Source organism: Pogona vitticeps, chromosome 8, assembly GCF_051106095.1.
Source record: "Pogona vitticeps strain Pit_001003342236 chromosome 8, PviZW2.1, whole genome shotgun sequence".
In the NCBI taxonomy this organism is placed as follows: Eukaryota; Metazoa; Chordata; class Lepidosauria; order Squamata; family Agamidae; genus Pogona; species Pogona vitticeps.
In genome coordinates, this window is record NC_135790.1 from 13,519,859 (window position 1) to 13,544,371 (window position 24,513).

Sequence of the window (24,513 nt, forward strand, 5' to 3'; positions counted from 1 at the left end):
CAGACTTGTGGATCATTACAGGCCGGGAATTTGGGAGTTGAAATCCCACACATCTGGAGTGTCAAAGGTTCGACACCTCTTCCTATGGAATCCTGTAATTCCGAAGGACCTGAAAGCTCGTAAACTTTCTGGAATGTTTGATTCGCCCTGATAAAGAAGTCCCCTCGCAGAAACAACGCGGGCCGCTCTACAATTCTTAGAAACTCTATGGCCCGTTGGTATGCGTGGTGACGTTGCAGGGCGACGCCAGGGAGCGAAAGGGGCGGGCCAGCCAGCGGTTGGCGCTGTCAAGCTCCGCGCTGATTCGTGAGAGGAGGAGGGAAAGGGACGTCGGCAGGTAAGGGCCTGAAGGACGGCGGTTTGGGGTCCCGCCGAGGGCCCCCCTCCGCGGTTGCCTCAGAGTCAGGTCGCGGCGGAGGGGTGGGCGAGGGCCGGGTGGGCGAGGGCCGGGCCGGCGTGGTGGCCTTCATCAGCCGCTTCCGCTGGGGCCGGAGGAGTGTCCTTGGGGCGACGTTGTTTCGGGAGAGCGTGACGGGCTGCGAAAGCGCGCCAGGCAGAGGCGGACACTCCCGGCAGCCACTTCCGCCCGGTTGTCCCTCTCGTCTCCTTAAAGAGAGAGAGAGAGGTTTTTTTTGGGGGGGGGATGATTGCGAATCCGGGCTGGTGGCGTCTGGCGAGGATGCGGCGTTTTGGGGCTCCGCCGTGCTGTCGGCCCCGTACAAGAACCCGTGCCCGGCGGTGGGGGACGCTGCGGTCAGGGTCACCGGCGGGGAGGTGCAAGAGCTGAGGGTGGGGCCAAGGGAGATCATCGTACAGTTTTGCTCCTGCTCTGAGGAGCACTGCCTGTGAAGGCTTGGGGGTGCAAAGACTTGAGGCGTGCAGCATACAAACGAGTCAGGGGGTAGTCATTATAATAAATAACCAAAATAAAAAGCTGTATGAAATCAAGTGCAGTCCAGCTGGGGACAGGCAGAAATATGACAGAGGGATAAATGTGTACAACACTATGTATTCCAGATAGTTTTCTAGGGTGATGAAATATAGAAACTGGCATTGTACTTCGTCATAATTTTTTTTTAAAAAACCATGCCGTTCTAACATTTATATTCTGACTTCAGTCAGTGCTCTTAGTGAAAATATCAGAAATTAAAAGAAATAAAGCTGCAGTGATTACATCCACCCTAAGTGGCAGAGCAAAATGAAAATAAAAGCCAGAGTTTGAAGTACTGTATTTAAAGGCTGTGTTGTAAAAAAAATCTAAGTTGATTTAAACAGTTTTTTGGAGTAACATCTAAAATGTAGAACTTGGTGCCAGGCACACGTACTTTGGGTACTGCTGCCAAATATTCCTTCTTCCTTGTTTTAACTTACTTTACCTTTAATAGTGATATCATGGACCTTACATGAAGGCATATTGTTGTGGGAAGTATTGGTCTTTCAGTTACATAGGATCCTAGCTGTTTAGGGCTTTAAAGATTGGCATTAATACTCTGAATTGGATCTAGAAGCAAATAGATAAATAGTGACTTTTTAGTGCGGGTGCCTAAGTGCCTACCACATATATGCTCCATGCCTAAGAAGGTCTCAGTCTCACCAGTTTTCCCTGGCCGTTCTTAGTGATCAGGTCCACCCAGTAAGTTTTATCAGTGAGTAGATATTTGAACTGGGTTGTCCTGGTTCAGATCTGACACTGGGAATTCCCCTCCTTTCATCTAAAAGTGCCCTATTCCAAAATATTAATTGGCACGCAGGTCACGTGAGGAGATAAAATGGCAAATAATTGTAAGGTTACAGAAGAAAATATTAATGTTATCCTGACAGTATTAAGAGAGGTAGCTATAGTATAATCATAGGATAATTGAGTTGGAAAGAGTCTGTAAGACCATTGAGTCCAACTTTCTGCTTAATACAGGAATCCGAATCAAAGCAGATCTGACAGATGATGGTCTGATTACTTCATGAATGCCTCCAACATTGGAGCACTCACCACCTCCTAAAGTAATTAGCTCCATTGTTGTACTGCTCTAACAGTTACACAGTTTTTTCTGATATTCAGCCTAAATCTGGCTTCCTGCAACTTGAACCAATTATTATATATGCTGCACCAGGAACAGACCCTCCTTCTCTGACTACCTTTCAAGTATTTGAAGACTGCTGCCCTATCTCCTCCAAGTCTTCTTTTCTTAAGACTTTCTAAACATGCCCAGTTCTTTCAGTCTTTCCTCATCGAGCTTGGTTTCTAGTCCCCTGATCATCCCGGTAGCCCCCTCTGAACAGGCTCGTTTGTTAGCATCTTTCTTAAAGTGCAGTGCCCAGAACTGGACAAAGTACTCTAGATGAGGCCTAACCAGTGCTGAATAGACTGGAACTAGCACCTCACAGGTTTGGAAACTCTACTGTTTCCAAATCCTGTTATTGCAGCCTAAAATAGCATTTGCCTTTTTTTTGTAGCCACATTGCACTGTTGGCTCAAATTCAGCTTGTGATCTACAAGAATTCCAAGATCCTTCTCACTCGTAGTATTACTGAGCCAAGTATCCCCCATCTTGTAACTGTGCATTAGGGGCTTCACCACAGGTGTAGAACTTACCTCTATTAAATTTCATTCTGTTGTTTTCAGCCCATGCTCAAACCTATCAAGATCTCTTTGAATTTTGTTTCTGTCTTCCATGGTATTAGCTATTCCACCCAATTTTTTGTCATCCTCAATATTGATAAGTATTCCCTGCACGCTGTCAGTCATGACATGAATGACAAAGTCATTAGTAAAAATGTGGAAGAGCACCAGACCGAGGACTGAGCCCTATGGTCCCTCACTTATCTCTTTCCGATTTCAGAAGGAGCCATTGATAAGCACTATCTGAGTACAATTCTGTAAGTAGCGGCATATCCATCTACCAGTTGTTCTATCCAGTTGTTCCATATCATGGAGCACTTTATTAAAGGATTTCCTGAAGTCAAGATATATTACATTTACAGCAAGATACATTATGTCTTTAGTAGTCTGCTTAAGCAGTAATAAAATATAGACAGAGCTGTACGTAAACCTGTCTCCTAGATATTGTTTTCCATGTGTGTAAAGAAGGCACTGCAACAAAAATATGTGTTTAGTGCTAAAGCAGCTATAATGCTTTTATTTTTGTTTTTGTTAAAATAATTGTACTTACAGAGGAACCAATATACATAGTACTATGTACAGTAATTAAAAGGAGGTCAGTATTCCAAGAAATTTATATTCTGAAACAGGAGGGGGCAACCGGGAAGGATTGAAGGGAATTATGTGGAGTCATACATTTGGTTCATCCGTACATACTGTGTTTCCCCGAAAATAAGACAGGGTCTTATATTCATTTTTGCTCTAAAATGCACTAGGGCTTATTTTCAGGCAAAGTTTTTTTTTCATGTACAACAATTACATTTATTCAAATACAGTCATGTCATCGTCTGGTTGCTGCACAATGGTGGAGGGCAGGGTTTCACTTAACTGGGGCTTATTTTGGGGGGTAGGGCTTATATTACGAGTGCCCTGAAACATCATACTAGGGCTTATTTTGATGTTAGGTCTTATTTTTTGGAAAGCAAGGTACTTGTGTAGTAGTAATAAAGAGGACAGGGACAGCAGATTTATTGTGCCAAAAGCTTAACAGAAAAAGGAAACAAATTCGTACATTTTATCTGGCCTAGTCATGAGATTTCCTGTTTCGTGAAGTTATGATTTGCTGTTGTCCAGTTCGGCCCTTCCTTTAAAAATAAGAAACAGCTGCATTTAAAGTAACTGGCGTTTCCTTGGCCTATCCTGTTGTCATAGTCATTAATTTAATGTACATTTTCTGTTATGTGTGAGAAAATACAGATGATATTAATCATGTTGTCATCCATGCTTGTTAGATGGAAGAGGAGATGGTTGCCATGCATTATGGATTGTAAATAATGCATATGACCTTGAATACAAGGCTTCTTTTAAGACACTAATGTTCATCCTATCTGAACATTTCAGTTAATTCTGTGATGCTACTGGAGAGCCTACAAATCCCTTTCTAACAGTTGTCCTGTGGAACTTCCAGTCATAGGACCTATCAGTAAGGTTTCCATGTGCCTCTTTAGATAATCAGAGACCAAAACATTTTTTTTATTTTTTTTCTCTTGGAAAGAAACCTTTATTTATTTATTTATTTCTAAAGAATGAAAAGACAATCGAACATTTTACAAATATTAAATACAAAACTATTCCCCACTTTTCTCCAAATCACATATATATACCTTTACCCATCACCTTTTTAAAAAAATTGACCAACAATCTAAGTCTCTTTTCAAACCACATGTCTCCATTTTATCAGCATATTTTAATAATGGCTTCCAGTTTTCCGTGAATTTACTATCAGAGACCAAAGCATGTTTCTTATACATTCTGTATTTTTTTTTTTTTTTTTTAAAAAAACAATCTTGGGTTGAGATATTTTTTTCTTCTCTGGAGTATACTTGGTGAGTATAGCAAACCATGCAATTGAGCCTCATCTTCCTGTTATGTGATATGCTGTTGCATTGTGAACAAATTTAGCCTACCCAGGAGCACATGCTGCTTAGTGTACCCAGCAACATCCCATAATAAATATTGCAAATTTGTGGTAGATCTTATGGCTTCCATTTTGCATAGTGATTAGTTTGAATGATCTATAAACTATCATACAAATATGATTTGATTGCTGAAACAGATATATTTGGCAGAAGGAGTATTTCACATCTCTGTATAAGTTTGAGAATTGGTTGAACTGCAAAGCATGCATTTCATAGACAAAGCACTATTATATTGTTTTATACTAGTATCTAAGAGAATTAGTATGGCCAGAAACTTAATAGTTGCACCTTGCAGTGTAACTCAATCAGCATAAATCTCCTTGGTGAATTGTCAGAAATTAAGAAGTCAGAATAGTCATGCTGTTGCATGTCACATCATGCAGTTCAGTTCACAATAGCAAATGCTTATGCTGCCTTCAAAAATTGTAGTAATTTGCCACTGAGATTTATACTGATTGAATTATAGCTGCATCCATGTACAATAAACCTTGTAAGGCACCACTGAGATCATGTCTTCACGAGAACTCAAAGAATGTAAACACACTGAGATTCTGGCTCATCCTAAACTGTGCAACTTAAATTACTTTAACTTCAGAGTTGGGATCTTGTAGTCCTCTGCAAATTTAGCCTGCCCTAGCATGATCTTACTGTTTGGTTGAAGAAAATCTTGCTGATCAAAACCTGGTGCTCATGAAACAGTGTGAGTTAACATTAACTAGATGAACCGAGAAGATAGATGGTTTGAGAGAGGGGTCAGGGAGGCCATACATGTGCATATGGAAAATCCCTCACTCAACAGGGGTGGAGGCCTTAGATACAATCTGTCTCCTATTCATCACGCTGCCCTTTCATCTGTCCCCAGGAAGATCAGGACCACACCCATGACTGTTGACTGGAGAAGGACTGCAGATGTGGGATTTTCACTCCCCCCCCCAGCCTTTGTCCATCTAATGAGCCTATTCAGAAGGGGGGCAGTGAAACCAATGTGGAGGATATATCAGGGGTCTCCTACCAACTCTCCTTACACTGAAGAAGCTATTTAGATGAATAGCTAAACATTTCAACCTAATACGAAAGAAGTCCAGTTGCCATGACTCAACTTCCAGATAACCTCACCTGGATGACTGAGAATTATAGATATAGTACCAGAATCAATTCACTGATGTAGTACGAGGCAACTCCTTAATTTCCAGGTGGCACATGACAATGCAGTGTTGGAAGTAGCACGCTAAATGGGATCTAATCCAGCATGGCTGCTTTTCTGTTGTGTCTGGTTATTTGCTGGTTGGGATATAATGGATATAGTTTCTGTTAAGGCTTATGCCAAAAATGGGTTTACTGTAGAAATAGACTTTCTTATAGAATTCACCACTGTAATTTTTAACTTTCGGTAATGGTATCTGTAAACTGGCCTTTTTTATCAGTAAGTTCAGTTAAATGTTTTCTCTGCATAGCAATTGACTGAAGTAATTCACTACAATCCAGTGAATACTTTAGTTCACATTTACATGGATTTCATGTGCTTAATTGTGTGTTGCATATACAGTGGTGCCCCACATGATGACGATAATCCGTCCCATTGAAGTCGCTGTTTAGCTAAATCATCGTCATGCAAAAACCCTTTCCCCATTGGAATGCATTGAAACCCGGTTTAATGCGTTCCAATGGGGAAAATACCTCGTCGTCCAGCGAAGATCGCCCATAGGGATGCCATTTTGCAAGCGCCGATCAGCTGTAAAAATGGCTGCCCTGCGAAGCATGGGTCCGTAAAACACAGGGCAGCCATTTTGTGAAGCCAACTATCAGTGGAAAAAATTGTCGTCTTGCAAACAAACAGTTCGCCAAGCACGGACCTATTCAACATCCAGCAAAAATCCCCCATTGGAATGACTGTTTTGCGAATCGCTATAGCGATCGCAAAAAGTCATCGTTATGCGGATTCGTCATTTAGCAGGGTCGTCGTCTTATGAGGTACCACTGTATGTAGGTATTATGAATATATGCCAGAATATTTACAAATTACATATATTTCATTGCTGCTTGCTTTTTCCCCAGCATCAATTCCTGTATCTTTGTTTAATGGCTAAAACATGCTTTATTTCTCTCCTAACAGGAACCTGTCGCTGCAGTAGGAAAATGTTTCACTTAAGGACTTGTGCTACTAAATTGAGGCCATTGACAGCCTCACAGACTGTTAAGACAATTTCTCAAAACAAACCAGCAGCACCAAGGACGTTTCAGCAAATTAGGTGTTATAGTGCACCTGTTGCTGCTGAGCCATTTTTGAGTGGGACTAGTTCGAACTATGTGGAGGAAATGTATTATGCTTGGTTGGAAAATCCCAAAAGTGTACATAAGGTAAGGAGCAGCTTCTGAAGAACAAACATTTTCTTCTGCGTGTTGGTGTTCATGGCTTAATGTTGTGCTTCATAAGGTAAGTGTAGTCTGTAAGAGGAAGAACGCCTGTAAAAGATTCTGAAATCCTTAAAATCCCTGCAGCTTGTGGAGAAACTAAAAGCACATCACTGACAAAGAATGGCACTGATGAAAGAGTCGACACTGAAGTAAAATCGACTTTGTCCTGAAGACTTATCTTTTTTAATCCAACATGGATGCGTGGAAGGATGAGCCACCTTCTTTTGCTGTTGACTTGGAAATGGCTGAGCTACTGGTGATGTTCTGTTCTGACATCAGAATAATAGAATTCTCCTGGATAGGAAGCAGACATTAAAATTTGATTTGTTTATACGATTGTGTAAATACAAAGCTCATTCAGGGACCCACTCATGCAAGGAACACTTGTGAAGTGATTCCTAGTCTGCCACCTGTAGTCACCTCATTTCTCTGTTTTGAGAAAACATTAGAGAGGCTCAATTCTAAGTCTCTATGGGATATTGCTAATTCCCCTTTTCTGGTAGTCTGCATAAAAAGTAATTACTCTATGTCCAGTAGAGTTAGATCCATCCTTATACACATAAGGAAGGATCTAACTCTACTGGAGATAGAGTAATTACTTTTTATGCAGACTACCAGAAAAGGGGAGAAATACAGTGGTGCCTCACTTAACGAGGATAATTCGTTCCGTTTAAATCACTGTTAAGCGAAATCCTCGTCAAGCAAAATGAAAAAGCCCATTGAAGTGAAAAAGCCCATTGAAAACCGGTTCAATGTGTTCCAATGGGCGAAATACCTCAGCGTCCCGCGAAGATGCTCCATAGGGAGGCAATTTTCCGGTGCCTGTAATGCGAGGAATGCGTCCTAAAGCACAGCGGGGAGCCATTTTGCACAGTGGGTGGCCATTTTGAAACCCAACAATCAGCTGCTTTTGATCGTCAAGCAAAAAATCAGTTCCCGAAGCAGGGAACCGATCAACGTTAAGCGGAAAAAGCTCATTCAGTCATCGTTTAGCGATCGCAAGAGCTGTGGCAGAAAAACTAATAGTCAAGCAATTTCCTCATCTAATGAGGTAATAGTCAAGCGAGGCACCACTGAACTCAGTTTTTGGCTTCTGAGGTGCATTTATTAAACAAAGCCATGAAAAAAGAACATGTTTGATACAGGGCTTGGCATGTTAAAATAAATCCGATTGTATTGGTGATTGGATGTGCATGCTGGACTTTGAACTGCTATGAGTACACAGATCAGGGTTGTTGCAACATAGGACCTGTGAAATGTTCTCATGGAAAGTAATTCCTCTGTCTAAAGATAAGATAAAAAGAAAGCCAAGTGACTTGTTTGCAGGTCAAAGAATGTTGGTTTACAAACCAGATCTGCTGGCTTACTGTAGAACTAGCTAGGACAGGACAGTGTTGCTCAAGCAACAGCATGGCATTATCTGGCAAAAGAAACATGTGGCACAAGCCCATGTTGAAGTATAGTTCAAGGACAAGTTTTAGAACTGAGTATATGAGAGCAAGCAGTCATATAGTCTAAGCATTTTGAAATCAGCTTTGAACCACTAGAATTTAACATTCAGTAAAATTCTGTAACTTCTTTACTGAATTCTGGCGACAATAATCCACTGGATCTGAATCCTAGGAAACAAGGGAACTTAACATTAACACTACACATTAAGTTTATACATTACCATTAGCACTACACATTAACTTTGCTGACTGATGCTGTGATATTATACTTGTGCAGAAGCTTGTACTGTAAATTGAAAATCATGCATGGGTCTTAATCACAAATCTGCTTATGTTTGTGAAACATGTAGACATTTCTGGCATAACTGCCAGAATCATTTGAACCAATGCATAATGTTTCATGCTGTTAGCTATTAACATAATTTAAATCTTAAGTCATCAACCTGCCAGAGAACCATTAAGAAGTAAAAGAATATTGAATAGTCAGGGCAGTTGTTAGACAAAGAATAGGCTTATGCTGTTATCAACCATGACTGATCAAATGGTACATGTTGGTAAGTGTTTGTAAGCATGGACATTGTCTGTTGGCCACCAATAAAAACTAAAGACACAAGTGTATCCCTTGTGACAAAGCAAGGACAACTTGCTTTTTGCCTCCATTTCTTAGAAAATATCTCTGTCCTACCCAAAACAATGGCTACTTGCTTCTTCCTAAGAAGATAAGAGTGGTCAGGGTGGTGGGCTTGGAGTGTTCCAAAAATAAAAATCAGAAGGAGGAGATAATGTGCAACTTAGAAAATAAGAATTTCCTATTATGCAGATGTGCCTCCCCCACCCCCCAGCATTTCTATTACGCAGGATGTTGTTCTGGTATCTGTATCATGTATTATTACTGCAGAGTAGGATGGCTCTGCTAGGACTGAGCATGAAATTTTTGTTTCTGGTACATGCCACAAGCTACACTAGGTCCTAGCGTACAGGGTGGAGAGATAACAACTTAGTAGCTTCTGGTTTTTAATTTTCATCGGGAGGCTGGGATGAGCTCTCAACCACATTGAAGCAAAAATGCTTTTTCAACTTTTAGTTTTGTACGGGAGGATCTGCATGCAGTCTTCAGCCCACGCTTAGTCCACCTTGCTCTACTGTTCTTTCCTGGCTGACTTTTTCCAGACCCAGATTATCTCAAAATTGGCATTTACTGTTCATGTTGCTGAAACCTTTGGGGAAATCAAAACATTTTATTTTATTTCTATACTACACCATCTAGTGGCATGCCACTACTCTTGGCAGTTTCCAACAAAAGAATAAGCGTACACCTAAAGAAAACAACCATCTCTCCCAACCGACACCACAATAATATTTAAAATGATTCAGAGAAAACACAAGATGGCAACCACAAACATCAGTAAATGTAAAATAAATAAAAAGAACAAAATCGTAAAAAACTGAATAGTTCAGTAGCTTAGATATCTGGCTGTGGAGCCAGAGGTTGGGAGTTCAGTTCCCCAGTGTGCCTCCTTGACAAGGGCTGAACTCGATGATCCATGGAGTCCCTTCCAGCTCTGGAGTTCTAAGATGATGATGATTAAGATAAGTACAAGGGGAAGATGTCCTGAAATACCTCTCTGAAAAGCAGGGTTTGAACGTGCTGTTTAAATGTCAGAAAGGCAGGGGCCTGGTGCACCTCCACAGGTGGAACATTCCATAGAGAGGCAGCCACCAGTGAGAAGGCCCAGTCTCTGGTCAAGGACATTGTAGCCTCTTTCAAGTGGTACGGGTTATAGATCTTAGGGAGAGGTGCTCTGACAGGCACCTAGGTCCCAAACCATTCAGGGCTTTATATGTCAACATTTTATCTTTAATTTGGCAGGGAAACATACAGGCAGCCAGTGCAGGTGAGCCAGGACCAGGGATATATGTTCATATATTGAATTCCTCAAGACCAACTTAGCCGCCACATTTTGCAGTTTCCATACTTCCTGCAAGGGCAATCCCCCATAAAGAGCAATTGCAATATTCAGTCTTAAAGGCTACGAGTGTTAGTAGGGACTTTATGTGTAAATAGGGCCGCAAGTGTGCAATTTGCCTAAGTTAGCAATAGGCATACCTGGCCATGGCCAAAAGCCATCTCTCCATAGAGAGGGCTGGGTCCAGAAGCACACCTAGATTACGAACCTGGTACTTCAATGGCAGTGTAATCCCATCCAGAGCAGGCAAAAAATTCCCCTAACCAATCAGGATCCCCAACTAGCAAGATCTCCATCTTTTCTGGATTCCATTTCAGCCTGTTATCCCTTGTCCAGTCCATAACCAATGCCAGGCAGCTCTCTAGGGTCTGCATAGCTTCTGCTGTTGAGAGAGAGAGCTATGTGTCATCATATTGATGATATCACACTCCAGATCTCCAGATAACCTCTCCCAGCACCCTCATAGAATGATAGAAAAGTGAAGTTGGAAGGGGCCTACAAAGCCATCAAGTCCAAACCCCTGCTCAATGCAGGAATACAATCAAAACATATCTGCCAGGTGATATCTAAGATTTGCTTCAATGCCTCACCAACTCCTGACGTAAATGGTTTCACTGTCGTACTGCTCTAAGAGTTAAGAAGTTTTTCCTGATATTCAACTGAAATCTGGCTTCCTTTAACTTGAACCCATTGTGCGTCCTGCACTCTGGATGATCGAGAGCAGGTCTTGCTCCTCTTCTGTATGACAGCCTTTCAAATATTTGAAAAGTGCTATAATATCACCTCTATGTCTTCTTTTCTCAAGGCTAAACGTGCCCAATTCTTTCAGCCTTTCCTCATAAGGCTTGGCTTCCAGCCCCCTGACCATCCTTGTTGCCCTCTGAACTTGTCCCAGTTTCTTAGCATCCTTCTTGAAGCGTGATATCCAGAACTGGACACACTACTCAAGGTGAGGCCTAACCAATGCTGAGTAGAGGGGGACTAGCACCTCGTGGGATCTCGAAACTATACTTCTGTTAATGATGTGGTGCCGCTGCAGGTTGAACGGCAGAAGCCTCTGTGCTGCAAGGTCAGAAGACCTGCAGTCGTAAGATCGAATCCACACGACGGAGTGAGCCCCCGTCACTTGTCCCAGCTCCCGCCAACCTAGTGTTGCAAAAGCATGCAAAATGCAAAAATACGAGTAGATAAATAGGTACCAACCCAGTGGAAAGTTAACAGCATTCCGTGTCTAGTCGCGCTGGCCACATGACCACAGAAGATTGTCTTCGGACAAAGCACTTGCTCTATGGGTTGGAAGCAGATGAGCACCACTCCCTAGAGTTGGACACGACTGGACAAATTGTCATCGGGAACCTTTACCTTTAAAATAGCATTTGCCATTTTTGTAGCCACAAATGAGCCACAGGCTCATATTCAGCTTGTGATTTACAACAATTCCAAGATCCTTCTTGCTTGTAGTATTGCTGAGCCAGGTATCCCCCATCTTGTAACTATGCAGGTTTCTTTTTCTGAGGTGCACTACTTTGCACTTATTCTTTTTGAATTTCATTCAGTCCAGTCCTCCAACCTATCCAGATTATTTTGAATTTTGTTTCTGTCTTGCAGGGTATTAGCTATTCCACCCAATTTTGTATCATTCGCAAATCTGACAAGCATTCCCTACAATCCCTCATCCAAGTCATTGATAAAAATGTTGAAGAGCACTGGGCCCAAGACTGAGTTTGAGGTACCCTACTTGCTACCTCTGCTCAGTTGGAGAAGGAGCCCTTTGAGTATAATTTTGTAGCGATGTGGCTACAAAAAAAGGCGAATGCTGTTTTAGGCTGCATTAACAGAAGTATAGTTTCCAAATCCCGCAAGGTGCTAGTTGCTCTCTATTCAGCACTTGTTTGGCCTCATCTTGAGTATTGTGTCCAGTTCTGGACATCACACTTCAAGAAGGATGTTAACAAATTGGAACAAGTTCGGAAGAGGGCGACAAGGTTGAACAAGGGGCTGGAAACCAAGTCTTATGAGGAAAGTCTGAAAGAATTGGGCATGTTTAGCCTTGAGAAAAGAAGACTGAGGGGTGATATTATAGCACTTTTCAAATATTTGAAAGGCTGCCATACAGAGGAGGAGCAGGATCTGTTCTCGATCATCCAGAGTGCAGGACATATAACAATGGGCTCAAGTTAAAGGAAGCCAGATTTCGATTGAATATTGGGGAAAATTTCCTTACTCTTAGAGCAGTAAGACAGTGGAACCAATTACCTTGAGAGGTGGTGAGTGCTCCAACACTGTAGGCATTCGAGAAAAACTTAGACAATCACCTGACAGTTTTTGATTTATATTCCTGCATCAAGCAGGGGTTTGGACTTGATGGCCTTGTAGGCCCCTTCCACCTTCACTATTTTATGATTCTAAATGAAATATTAGCAGGAGTTGTATAAATTGTGTTCTGTCATTTTGAGATAGACTGTTAAAGTTATGAATATTGTTGCAAGGGTGCCATCACTCAGTCAAACCTACATGATGAGATAGTTGCACACATAAAATCCAAACTTACAAAACAGTTGTGATAATCACACTGTGGCTACAAATAATACAGCCTTTGAAACTGCATAAATAGGGTTTGACATAGTGTACATGATAACCTATCGTAGACTGAATCAGACCATAATCCATCTGGTCCAGAATTATTAATACTTACTAGCTGCAGCTCTTCAGGGTCTGAAACAGTCTTTAAAGCAGTGGTCCCCAACCTTTTTGAGGGCGCTGACCGGCTGAGCCTCTGAGGAACGCAGGACACACACACCCTGCGATTGTGTGGGCGCTCTTGGACGCATGTGCGAATTGGTGGGGGAGCATGCCCATGCGCGTGCCAGCGCTGCTGTGATCACTCCGCCACCCCTTCGTACATGCGCAGGAGCGCCTGCATGCCCGCCCACCTGCCCAGCCCTTCATGTGGGTGCTCAGGTGCATGCGTGAAGGAGTGGGGGTGTGCTCATGCTGGCACGCGCTCGCGTGCGCAAAGCAGCTGTGGGGAGGGGAGGAGGTCTGTCTTCATGGCCCAGTCCGGCTCATGTTTGTTTGTTTGTTTGATATTTGATCTTTAGTGATAACTAATTTTGTTTTTATAGTTCAAAGTATAATATACACATTTCTTTAGTTCATAAGCTCCTTCTACAAATATTTGAAGAGTTTGAATTTGTTTTCTCAGAAATCTGTTTGACAATTAAATGAGCCATAAATACTTTTTTCTGCAATCCAAAATAATATCACAAAAATTGGGTTAATTTTTACATATAAATTGATCTGATTGATACTACATGACCATTGTTAAGCTTTCCAAAGTCATAAACTGATCTAAAACTGATTTAGTTCCCTGTGGAAATTAATACTGCTTAGTCAGTGGTGGTATAAAAATGTTTGACTCCTTTGACTACAGTGATGAAAGATTTCTTATTGATTATAATAAAAGGACTTGGAGTCTTTAAAAAAGGTTCTGTGGAACACATGATTTGATGTGTATTCTGTGTAGTGTCATTGAGGTTATAGAGGCAACTCCAGTATGACCATAAGTAACTAGAAGAAGGGATGAGCTAATTTATGGTTCATCAGGTGTGGTCAGTTTGTTGTGTCTTCCAGTCATACGTAGCATCGAAATCCATTGATTCAAAAAGAATTACAAGAAAAGGAAAGAAAACATGAGCACCATGGATTATTCCATCTACTGACTAAAGATGTTCTCCATAAACAATTCTCACTAAAGAATAATCTTTATCTGTTTTGCCTTTAGCTTTTACAGGTATTCAAAAAGTTAATGCTTGCACAACAGTGGCTGTGCTGGCAGAGAGATTCTGAGAGTGGTAGTTCCCTTTGCCATGTTTTATATGTTTGTTTATTGCAGGGCAGTTCAACAGCCAACTCAATTAATAAGCTTATCTTGTCTTTTTTGTTTCTAAAAGCCAGGAAAGAGTTTTTTGTTCTAATAATTCCCTCTGGAAGCCCTGCAGTACCAATTGTTTTATAGTTTAATATTACAGTGGTGCTTTCTTTACCTTACAAGCCTCTTTTGGGATTTGTTTATTCCTGACCATATCCTCCCGATAGCAACCCACATTTCAGGCACAGACAACCACAAGACAAACCGGCTCAGCAGAACAATGACACAGATACATGAAAAGGAGTTATCCCACACAGTCTACACCCAGCTAGTCCACAGGTGAGGCAAACCCACCCTAGATGCTTTCACCACCTCAACCAACTTGAAATGTGCTCATCGCTGCTCCCGAGTGGGCACAGGCAAACACTCTCTAGGGTGTGCCTTCGCCATATCTTGGACAAGGGACTTTCTCTATATGTTCCCTCCCTTCCCACTAATTCAGCACACACTTGTCAAGATAACCTTCAACAAATCCAGGGTCCTGCTGATCGCCACATCAATAGTGGTTCATGACCCCTGGCAGCAGAATGAGTCAGACTTCCCCTTCTTCATGACCCCGTCCCCTGTCACCAAGGGTCAATTCTCCACCTCAGTCTCCACCAAATGAAGCTGATCAATGGTTGTTCTGGGTTTTTCGGGCTCTTTGGACATGTTCTGAAGGTTGTTCTTCCTGACGTTTCGCCAGTCTCTGTGGCCGGCATCTTCAGAGGACAGCAACCTATAGCCTGACCAGAGTACAAGTTGCTGTCCTCTGAAGATGCCGACCACAGAGACTGGCGAAACGTCAGGAAGAACAACCTTCAGAACACGGCCAAAGAGCCCCAAAAACCCAGAACAACCATTAGATCCCAGCCGTGAAAGCCTTTGTGAATATATTGAAGCTGATCACTTGGAGAATATTCCACTGATTATGGACATCCTCAAAAAAGCCATGCAACCATCCACCTTTATTATTATAAATGGAAACATTCACACAACCTATGGGAATCCCCAACCTCTCTGTTCACAGGCTTAATGTTTTTGGTACACCTCAAGCAGCAAGGTCCCTCAGTTCCTCCTCTAAAGGTCTACTTAGCAGCTATAGTCACACATCAACCTCAGGGACACCCATCCTCGCATTTCTTTACACATCAGACTGTCAATTTTTTTTTTTTGAAAGGTCTTCACCTACCCAGATATTGCCTTCCGCGCAAACTCTGCTCTCTGCCATTTGTATTAACTGAACTTCTGTCAACGACACACATCTGCTTGCTGACATTTAAGACTGCATTTCTGGTCACTGTTACATCTGCTTGACAAACTGGAGAACTTACTCCATTCCGCTCTGACTCTCTTTATCTTGTTTTCTCCAAAGACAATGTTACTGTTCACGTGGACATAACTTTTCTCCCCAGAGTTGTTTCATGCTTCCACATGTGTCAGCCTCTCATACTGCCAAATTTCTACCCTTCACCACAGAATGCTCCTTGCACTCTTTGGATGTCAGAAAAGCCCTGGCCTTCTACATTGATAGGACAAAAGACTAGTCAAATGAATGAACTATTTGTCAGCTACCTGGATCCCAAAAAGGGAGACACAGTCACTTCACAGTGTTTTTCCAAATGGGTAATCCAGGCTATCTCCCTAGTTTATGCCATAGCAAATAAAGCCTTGCCTAGAGCTCTACGTAGCCATTCCACCAGAAAGGTCTCCTTTTCTGTTGCCTTTATGAGGGGCAAAGGGATCGAAGAAATTTGCTGCGCAGCTATATGGTCTAGAACACTAACATTTGTTATCCACTATAGGCTTGATCACAGTGCGATGCTTTCTTTGGAAAGGCCTTTTTATCTTCTGTTTTGGCTTAACCTCACCTCCAAATTCTCAGCTTGCTAGTCACCCACTTGTATGCATATACTGTATAGACACAATGACAAAGAAGGGTAGGTTACTCACTATTACTATGGTTCTTGAAGTGGTGATCCATGTATTCACACATCCCACCCCCTCCCCTCTTGTTCTCACTGTGTTTGTGTGGTAGAAGCAGAGGGACTTTGTTTCTAAGAAGCTCTGGCTCTTTCAAAATGGTGTTCATGCAGGCGCACAACCCACTTGCGTGAATATATGGATCACCACTCAAAGAACCACAGTTATGTTGAGTAACCTATTAAGTCATCTACTAGCTTGTATTATCTATTGTGTTATATATTGTTTATATGAACTAGATAATCAACATTTAATAACAGAATATGATTTCATATCTTCACATTTGTCATATCTGATCCATGTGCAGCAGTGAAGAACTGCACATCAGTATTTAACAGCAGCAGAGTAGGCTCATGTAGAAAGAGGCTATATCTCAATCTGTTCTTTACTTTTCTAACAAGTGAGCTTCACCTCAAACTTGAAAAATCTGGGTAGGTGAAGACAAAACTATATTTGTCTGTCTTACTCTTCAGTGATTGAAGTAGATGCCTTTCCTTGATGTCTACCTTATCTTGTTTACTTTCTCTGTTTCAGTAGTATTGTCTGCCCATGGCCTTATTTTAATTTTTCAGCTCAGCTTATACCAATAATGCTGTCAGATAAACACAACTAACTTGTATTCCATTTGACATTGTAATACCTGGACATTGTTTCCTATGACATAATATTTGATTTAGACATTATGCTTGTTTCAGAAATTCTCTCCATAGGACTATTTTAAATATTAGCCTGTCATACAGGAGTGCAAGCATAAGTATGGTTTTCATGTTACAGTATTGTATGGATGTTACCTTTTATACTGAAAAAGAAAAATGTATTACGGAGATAATGATATAGAGCCTTGGAGTAAATTGTGGGGTGTCATGTAATGCTTGTCCTTAATCTTTCCCATAAGTTCTTTCCACATTCATGGCCATTAGCAAAGAAATATGCATCAAAACAAGGATAAGGGTTTTATTTTGAGGCCGACAAATCATTTTTGTTCCTTATTCTCCCAATACATGATAAAGAACTAAGATGACCCTCTTGAAATCAAACCATGTGCTTGCTTTTTTTAAAATATTGCCTTTGGACAGGGTCCAAATAATTGGTTCAGATGAATGTTACCTCTTTGACTACCAGGTGAGTACACCATATCAAAAACTGTATGTGGAATTCACCACCATTTCAGAAAGAGATTTGCTGTCTAGGACAGCAATACTGTATATGCAAAGCTCCTCTTCAGGAAACCCAGCTGAACCTCTTTCCGGTTCCCAGAACAAATTATGCAAAGCCCTAATGATGTTATTTGGCTGTTCCCTGCCACATGTTAGCTGCTGAATGTTTTATTTGCACCTTAGTGGGTTTGAATTTTGTACAGTATGCCAATAAAGGTTTCTGTCTGTCTGTCAAATTATGTGGTCATTTGTTGCAATCAAGACATATGTTGATGCGTGTCTTGATCTTATCCTAAAAGTCTCACGTAGTCATATGGCTTACACTTGACAGAAATAGAAGATGCTGAAAATAGCTTTAGTGGCATGTGACTTGGATTGATACTGCTAACAGTATTAAAAACGTGCATTTACAAGAAACACTTGCTGGGGAAGAATGTGCTTTTTTCTAGAGCTGCTCATATGCTGCTGTTCAAATACCTCATGTCTTCAAAATGGGCTGGGTGAAAATTACTGTTCTCCTATGTTTACTATTAAGAGTACTTGAGGCACTCTCTCTCTCTCCATCTGACCTACGTCATGGGTTGTTGTAAGGATAAAGTAGGGAATAGGAAAGGAGTTTACCCTATCTTAAGGACCTTAGGAAAAAAGCACGATGCAGGTGTACTAAATAAATCACAGGGTTTAGGCTGAGAGAGAAAAGAAAAATTAAAGGTAGTTGCATCATTCATGTGCAGTTCCAAGCCATATGCATTCATGTCACAGAAAGCACTTTCTGCATTGCTGCAATGGCTTCTGAAAAAGAGCTTGCATGGAGAAAATAGGATGCGGTTGGTTAAAGACTATATTTTCTTAAGCTGGTTTAGGCAAACTGAAAAGAAACAGTATCAAATTGATTTAAATTTTTGAAAAATGTTTAGGCTCAGGATGCATAGCAATTTCTTACAGTTGCTCACTTGTGTTATCAACAGGTGTTGCAAATCTTATTTATTGTCCTTGAAATAACTTGAAAGGTAGGTACTGTATAGCTGACTATTTTCAAAGTATTTCTTTATTTGCTTAGCATTTGCTATTTTTAAGAGGTGGATATGAAATTTACTAATTTTGCTGAGGCACTTGAGTGGAGAAGTGAATAAGTTCTTTTGGATTTTCAGATCACTGAAATGAGAAGCACTGGGTAATGTCTTAAAGAGCACCTAACCGTGGCCTCTATTTTCCACATTTAAAGGTACTGGTTACCTGTGATAGATAATTCAGCAAGCTGGATTCCCAGTACAATTTGCAGCCCAAACAACATGGATAGGCTGGCCTGACAACTTCTGTGTAATTTAAAAGTGCCCTGTGAATCAATGTTGTACAGCTTTCAAAATGTTGTATAGCTTTTGGTTATATAGCTTTCCTGTGTAGCCATACAACTGCGTCTTGTGACTCATGTTTGACAATTTAACTATAACATTAGCCGCTACTACAGTTAATAGCTAAATTGGCCTCTTAGAAAAGAGAGAAGATTTTCTTAGTAGTCACATAAACTCTATGTGAGGCTCACTCACCATTTCCTTACCTTCAGCAGTCAAGACAAGGTGAAGTACTGAGTTACTGAACGGAAAACATCTCCTTGTTTTCTCCTCCTGCCTTCTGTGTACATCAGGGGTCCCCAACCCCCAGTCCATGTTCTGATGTCGGTCCGTGGGCTTCGCAGGACCAGGCCACAGAGACAGATCTTCTGCACCCACCCCCCGCAGGGAGTGGGGCATGCCATGCATGGTGGGCGTGGCATGCTCACACGCATTTGCGGATGGGTGTGGTGTGGGCATGCCCCACTCAACCGCAAGTCGCCATGCCCATCCACGGAAGCGCACCACGCCCATCCATGAGCATGCACCACTCACTCCCCTGTGCACAGACCCCGCCCCCCAACAGTTCTGAAAAGGTTGGGGACCACTGGTGTACATAATATGATTAGTATTTTGTTTGTGGTTACTTATCTTTTTCAAGGTTAGAATGAGCAAACATTACTTTTACCTTTTTGGTTTTGGTTTTGTGTGTTAGAAGCAAAAAATGGAGTGATCATGCAGGCACCAAAAACCTTGGTGCCAAGGTTTATAAATGAAGTTTCCTTGATCCTTATTTCATCCATTTTCATTGTATGGGAATTTGAAGGTCTGTATGGGAGATCTATAACCATATCTGATATATTTATTTTTACTAAGCTGTTAGGTATTTGAATTTGTATTGAGAGGAGATGTGAGGCTGGGTTTATCACAAAGGGTATATTAAGACATTGGAAGAAGTGGTTGCTTGTAAACTGAATTATTTTTGTTTTCTTTAGTCATGGGACATATTCTTTCGTAATGCCAACGCTGGAGCTGCTCCAGGTACTGCTTACCAAAGTCCCCCTCCTTTAAGTACCAGCCTGTCAACATTGACACAGTCTCTGGTTCAAGCACAGCCAAATGTAGATAAACTGGTGGAAGATCATCTTGCAGTCCAATCTCTTATTAGGGCATACCAGGTGAGGATCCTTTCTATTTTTTTTACTCTTGAACTTTTTTTTACCACAAATAGAGAAATTCTAGTTCCTCCCCCATATTAAACTAATTGTTACAGAACACAAAGTTAGTGTTAGTATCATGATATTTATCAGCCTAATTCTTTGTTTTTACAAGCAAATAAACACTAAATAAGCCTTCCCTTGCTATCTTCAATATGGAATATAATTATTCTGACCTACTCAACAAGGCCATTCAAAGATGATATCTAGATTATCCCTGATAAACTACTTGAACAGCTGAAGCTATAATGTGAAAGTTACATTGCTGGCAAGATATTTGGGTATTGACCGCAGAGTCAGAGAGTTTGATTCCGAACTGTGTCTCCTGGGAGAAAAGCTAGCCTGTGTAGCCATGGGCATGTTACATGGTCCCAGAAGGAAATGGTAAACTGCTTGGAGTATTGTATAACCCTAGAAAAGCCACCGTAAGTAAGAACCAATTTGACAACCCTTTATTACCCTTTATTAGACTGCTGCCATCATTGGCATTTTAACTGCATAATTTGAATGACTGAAAAATGAGTGTAAATGTCAGTTGGGTTTATCAGACTATTCCTAAAATTGTGCAAACTCATCACATACATAAAGTCTTCTGTGTCAAAGTCCTTGGTCAAATTTTTTGAAGATGTTTTAGAGATTGTTGTATGAGTAAATAAACATAGTGAATGTTTTGGAAAAAAGTAATAATGATTATTTATATTCATTATATTCAAAGCTTTGCAGAACATTTTCTTTAACACAATACTCTCTTCATGGAAACAGACTTTAATGTTACATATTTTTGCATGATTATATAATATATTCTTTTTAATAATTCTGGGATGGATCAGAATGTGCTAGTGGGTCAGAATGCACAGAAATAAATACACACCTCTGAACTCTTTGGGGACAACTTCTTCATCATTGCAGTTCCTTCATTTTAACTTCCATATATGTCACTATTTAGGTCCCACAAATAAGGAAGTTGGTAAATCTTCTCAACTGCTCTGAAGAGCCACTGCAGATTAATTATTTACAATATGCACTTAATAAAATATTCAAAATGATTCATGTAGAAGAAAATCTTACTGGAGGAATGAGTGATTGGATCAAAATCTGAGAAAGACTGTGGTTAATACTATTGAGAAACCTGAGTAAACCTTTTCAAGGTACAGCGTCAGACATATAGATGCAGTTCATCAGTCAGAATTTTACAGGAACATGGATCAAGATTTTATATTAAAATACCCATCTATAATGTTTAGTGTGTCTCATTTACCTTAAAGACTTAACGCAGCATAATGGGAAGGAGCAGTAACTGGATGCAGTAAAGTTATAACTAACATATCAGGCAAAAACAAAAGAAAAATACAGAAGACAAAAACATTGTGGCACCTTAAAGATAAAGTGCTGTGTTTTAATGTGAGCTTTCGTGGACAAGTCCACTTCCTCAGACACACGTGCCATAATGTTGTCTTTATCTTTTTTTTTATTTTGTGTTTGCCTGATATGCTAGCACAGACTAAAATGGCTACCTCTTCTAAAACTACATTGTAACAAACAGTTATCCCTAAGTAAAATAATAGTGGTCACCACCTCAACATAGTCTCTCATTTGAAGATTTTTCAAGCCCAGTCTGGAATCTGGATTCCATTTCTTTAAGCTCCTTTGAGTAACAGTGCCTATTTCACAGAAACAATGTAAAACATTTCTTGAATTAGTCAAAGACATTTACAAAGTCAAAGGCACTTACAAAGAATGTTTGTAAAAATCAAGAATATCATTCTTGAACGTAAAATGTAAATAAAAGTCAAAATGTTAATAACTAACTCCTGCATGTTTATATTAAACAAATGTGTACATTGTAGGATGAATAAAGGGAGGCAATGTGGTGTTGGACCAGGACTCTGGAGACCAGGGTTCAAATGGCCATTCAGTCACAGAAGCTCACTGGGGTGTGGCAATGGTAAACTACTCTTAAACAATCTCATAAACTTGAAAATGCTGTTGAATTCATTACAGTAAGTTGAAAGTGACTTGACAGCACTAATAATAGGATGGATAACAATTTAATTTCCAGAAGTTATGGGTTGTGCTAGTCATGCTTCTGCACATAAATTATAATGATTCATCTCCAGGCTGTGTCTCAGTTTGACATGCCACTTTACATGGTCAATGTGGAAGACACTGGGGCACAAGGAAGTCTGCCTTTATGGAAGAACTTACCAAACAGCAAGCAAGATGCTTCAAAAATGAAATCAATCGATTATTTTGTGCTCTAAAATTCAACAGGAACATTTTTGAAGCTGTAATTTTTCAGCAGGACAGATTTCCATGTCTTGCTGCTGGCAGGAATGAGGGGAGGATGTAAACGTTTATTGCAAGTAATATAGTTTGTACAAAGAAATTAACAATTGGCTGAGAACAAAAAAGAGACAACAAGATGGCATTTACCCAGAATTCTGTCTAATAAGCACATTCCCCAGAATCCCATTTTATATGCAGAAGAAGACCTGACTATTTCCAGGTATATCTGTTATTAATGTAATGCACACAGGCTTAAAAAACTAAATATCAAAATTCTAATGGACCTAATTAAATTTTCGTCCCAACTAGACATTGAAATGAACTGGCAAACCTCATGGATTTCAATGGGCCTACTCTAGATTCAGCCCAGTAGAGTCAAGTGGTCTAATATAAGCCAATGAAAGTATATTCATTGTATACTCAAGATTAGACCACTGCAATGCGCTCTACGTGGGGCTACCTTTGAGGCTGCTGCGGAAACTTCAGGTGGTGCAGAATGCGGCGGCCAGATTACTCAGTGGAGTGAAAAAATACCAGCATATTTCACCCACTCTGGCCGCTTTGCACTGGCTGCCCATCCGATTCCGCATCGACTTCATAGTGTTGATGCTCACGTACAAAGCCCTAAACGGTTTAGGGCCTCGATACCTGGCGGAACGCCTTCTCCCACCAAGATCTACCCGTATCACTCGTGCAAGCCAGGAGGTGAGGCTGAGGAGCCTAACGCCGAAGGAGGCCTGGAATGAAAAGACAAGAAATCGGGCCTTCTCGGCGGTGGCTCCTCGCCTCTGGAATAATCTACCTCCTGAGATTCGCGGGGCTCCCTCACTGGGTGTCTTTAAGAAACAATTAAAGACATGGATGTTTCGGCAGGCCTTCCCATCAAATAATTGCTGACGCCTTTCCTCTTCTTTTTTACTCATTTTATTGTTTTTCACTCTGTGTATTGCTTTTATTATTTAAACTTTATATATTTTCATTGTATTTTTATGATTGTTAGCCGCCTAGAGTGGCCCTGACCCGACCAGATAGGCGGATATAAATTAAATAAATAAATAAATAAATAACATTCCTTATTCTGCTTTTTAAATAATAAATTTGTAAAAATTAGCTACATGCTAACAGATGTGTTATACACTACCCTGTTTCCCCGAAAATAAGACCTAACCTGAAAATAAGCGCTAGTATGATTTTTTCAGGATGCTCATAAAATAAGTCCTACCCCCAAAATAAGTCCTAGTTAAGTGAAACCGCGCCCTCCACCATTGTGCAGCAACCAGAAGATGACATGACTGTAAAATAAAACATCCCCTGAAAATAAGGCCTAATACGTTTTTGGAGCAAAAATTTATATAAGACCCTGTCTTATTTTTGGGGAAACATGAAAATTTGCAGATAATTTGTTTCCTTGTTCCCCTTCTAAACAAATATATTTGTAATGAGTCTGCCTTTTTCTTACACTGACACTATTGGCCAGAATCCTGTTACTTAGATACTGTACACCAACATAAGTCAAATGACATAAACTGTAGCAGCAAATTATCACCAGTTAAAGAAGTTAGCCTTTGTATTCTTAATCACACACCAGTTGCATGACTTAGCACACAGTTAGACAAACAAGCTTTGACCAGAACTAGTAGCAAGTCACCATTCTTTTTTAGACCATTTAGCATAACATCAACATTTGTTAGTAGTAAGATTCTGGCTGTAAGTATTTTCAGTCTGTTGACAGAAAGAAAAATTAAGTTTGCATCTGTGATGGGCTCACTGTACAGATTGATTAATGCTGCTGCATTTCAACAGCCAAGTAACCTTGACACCAGGGCCATGCCACAACACTGAAATGTGAAAGATGCTTTTTTAACCAAAGTTGACTAATTTTGTTGTTGTTTCTAGGTCAGGGGTCACCATATTGCCAAGCTTGATCCTCTCGGCATTAGTTGTGTAAATTTTGATGATTCGGCAGTATCTGATTCTCCAAACGTCGGTGAGAATTACTCTGCAAATTAATTCTAATGTAATTTTAACTTTTATACCCCTTTCCTTTCTACCCCCTCCCTTTTCTGGTGTCTACTTTCCTTTCATCCCTGGCCCATTTCATAGATTCGAGGGCACCATGTAGCACAACTCGACCCACTGGGCATCTTGGATGCTGATTTGGACTCTTCCGTTCCAGCCGATATTATCACTTCCACTGACAAACTGGGTGAGGGCTCCAAAA

General features: G+C 40.7%; 1 protein-coding gene across 4 annotated transcripts in view; it reads left to right on the plus strand.

The window, feature by feature from the left end:
* Positions 1-226: 226 nt before the first annotated feature.
* Positions 227-24,513, plus strand: part of OGDH (oxoglutarate dehydrogenase) — a 74,164-nt gene continuing 49,877 nt past the window's right edge. For 2 of the 4 annotated variants that reach the window (XM_020803564.3, XM_020803566.3), the window contains exons 1-4: positions 229-337; positions 6,689-6,933; positions 19,785-19,967; positions 24,189-24,279. In XM_020803564.3, coding sequence (XP_020659223.3) covers positions 6,712-6,933; positions 19,785-19,967; positions 24,189-24,279 — 496 coding nt within the window. In that variant the 5' untranslated portion in view covers positions 229-337; positions 6,689-6,711. Of the gene's footprint in view, positions 338-6,688; positions 6,934-19,784; positions 19,968-24,188; positions 24,280-24,395; positions 24,499-24,513 lie in introns of all 4 variants that reach the window. The other 2 variants (XM_020803565.3, XM_020803563.3) reach the window with 2 other exon arrangements.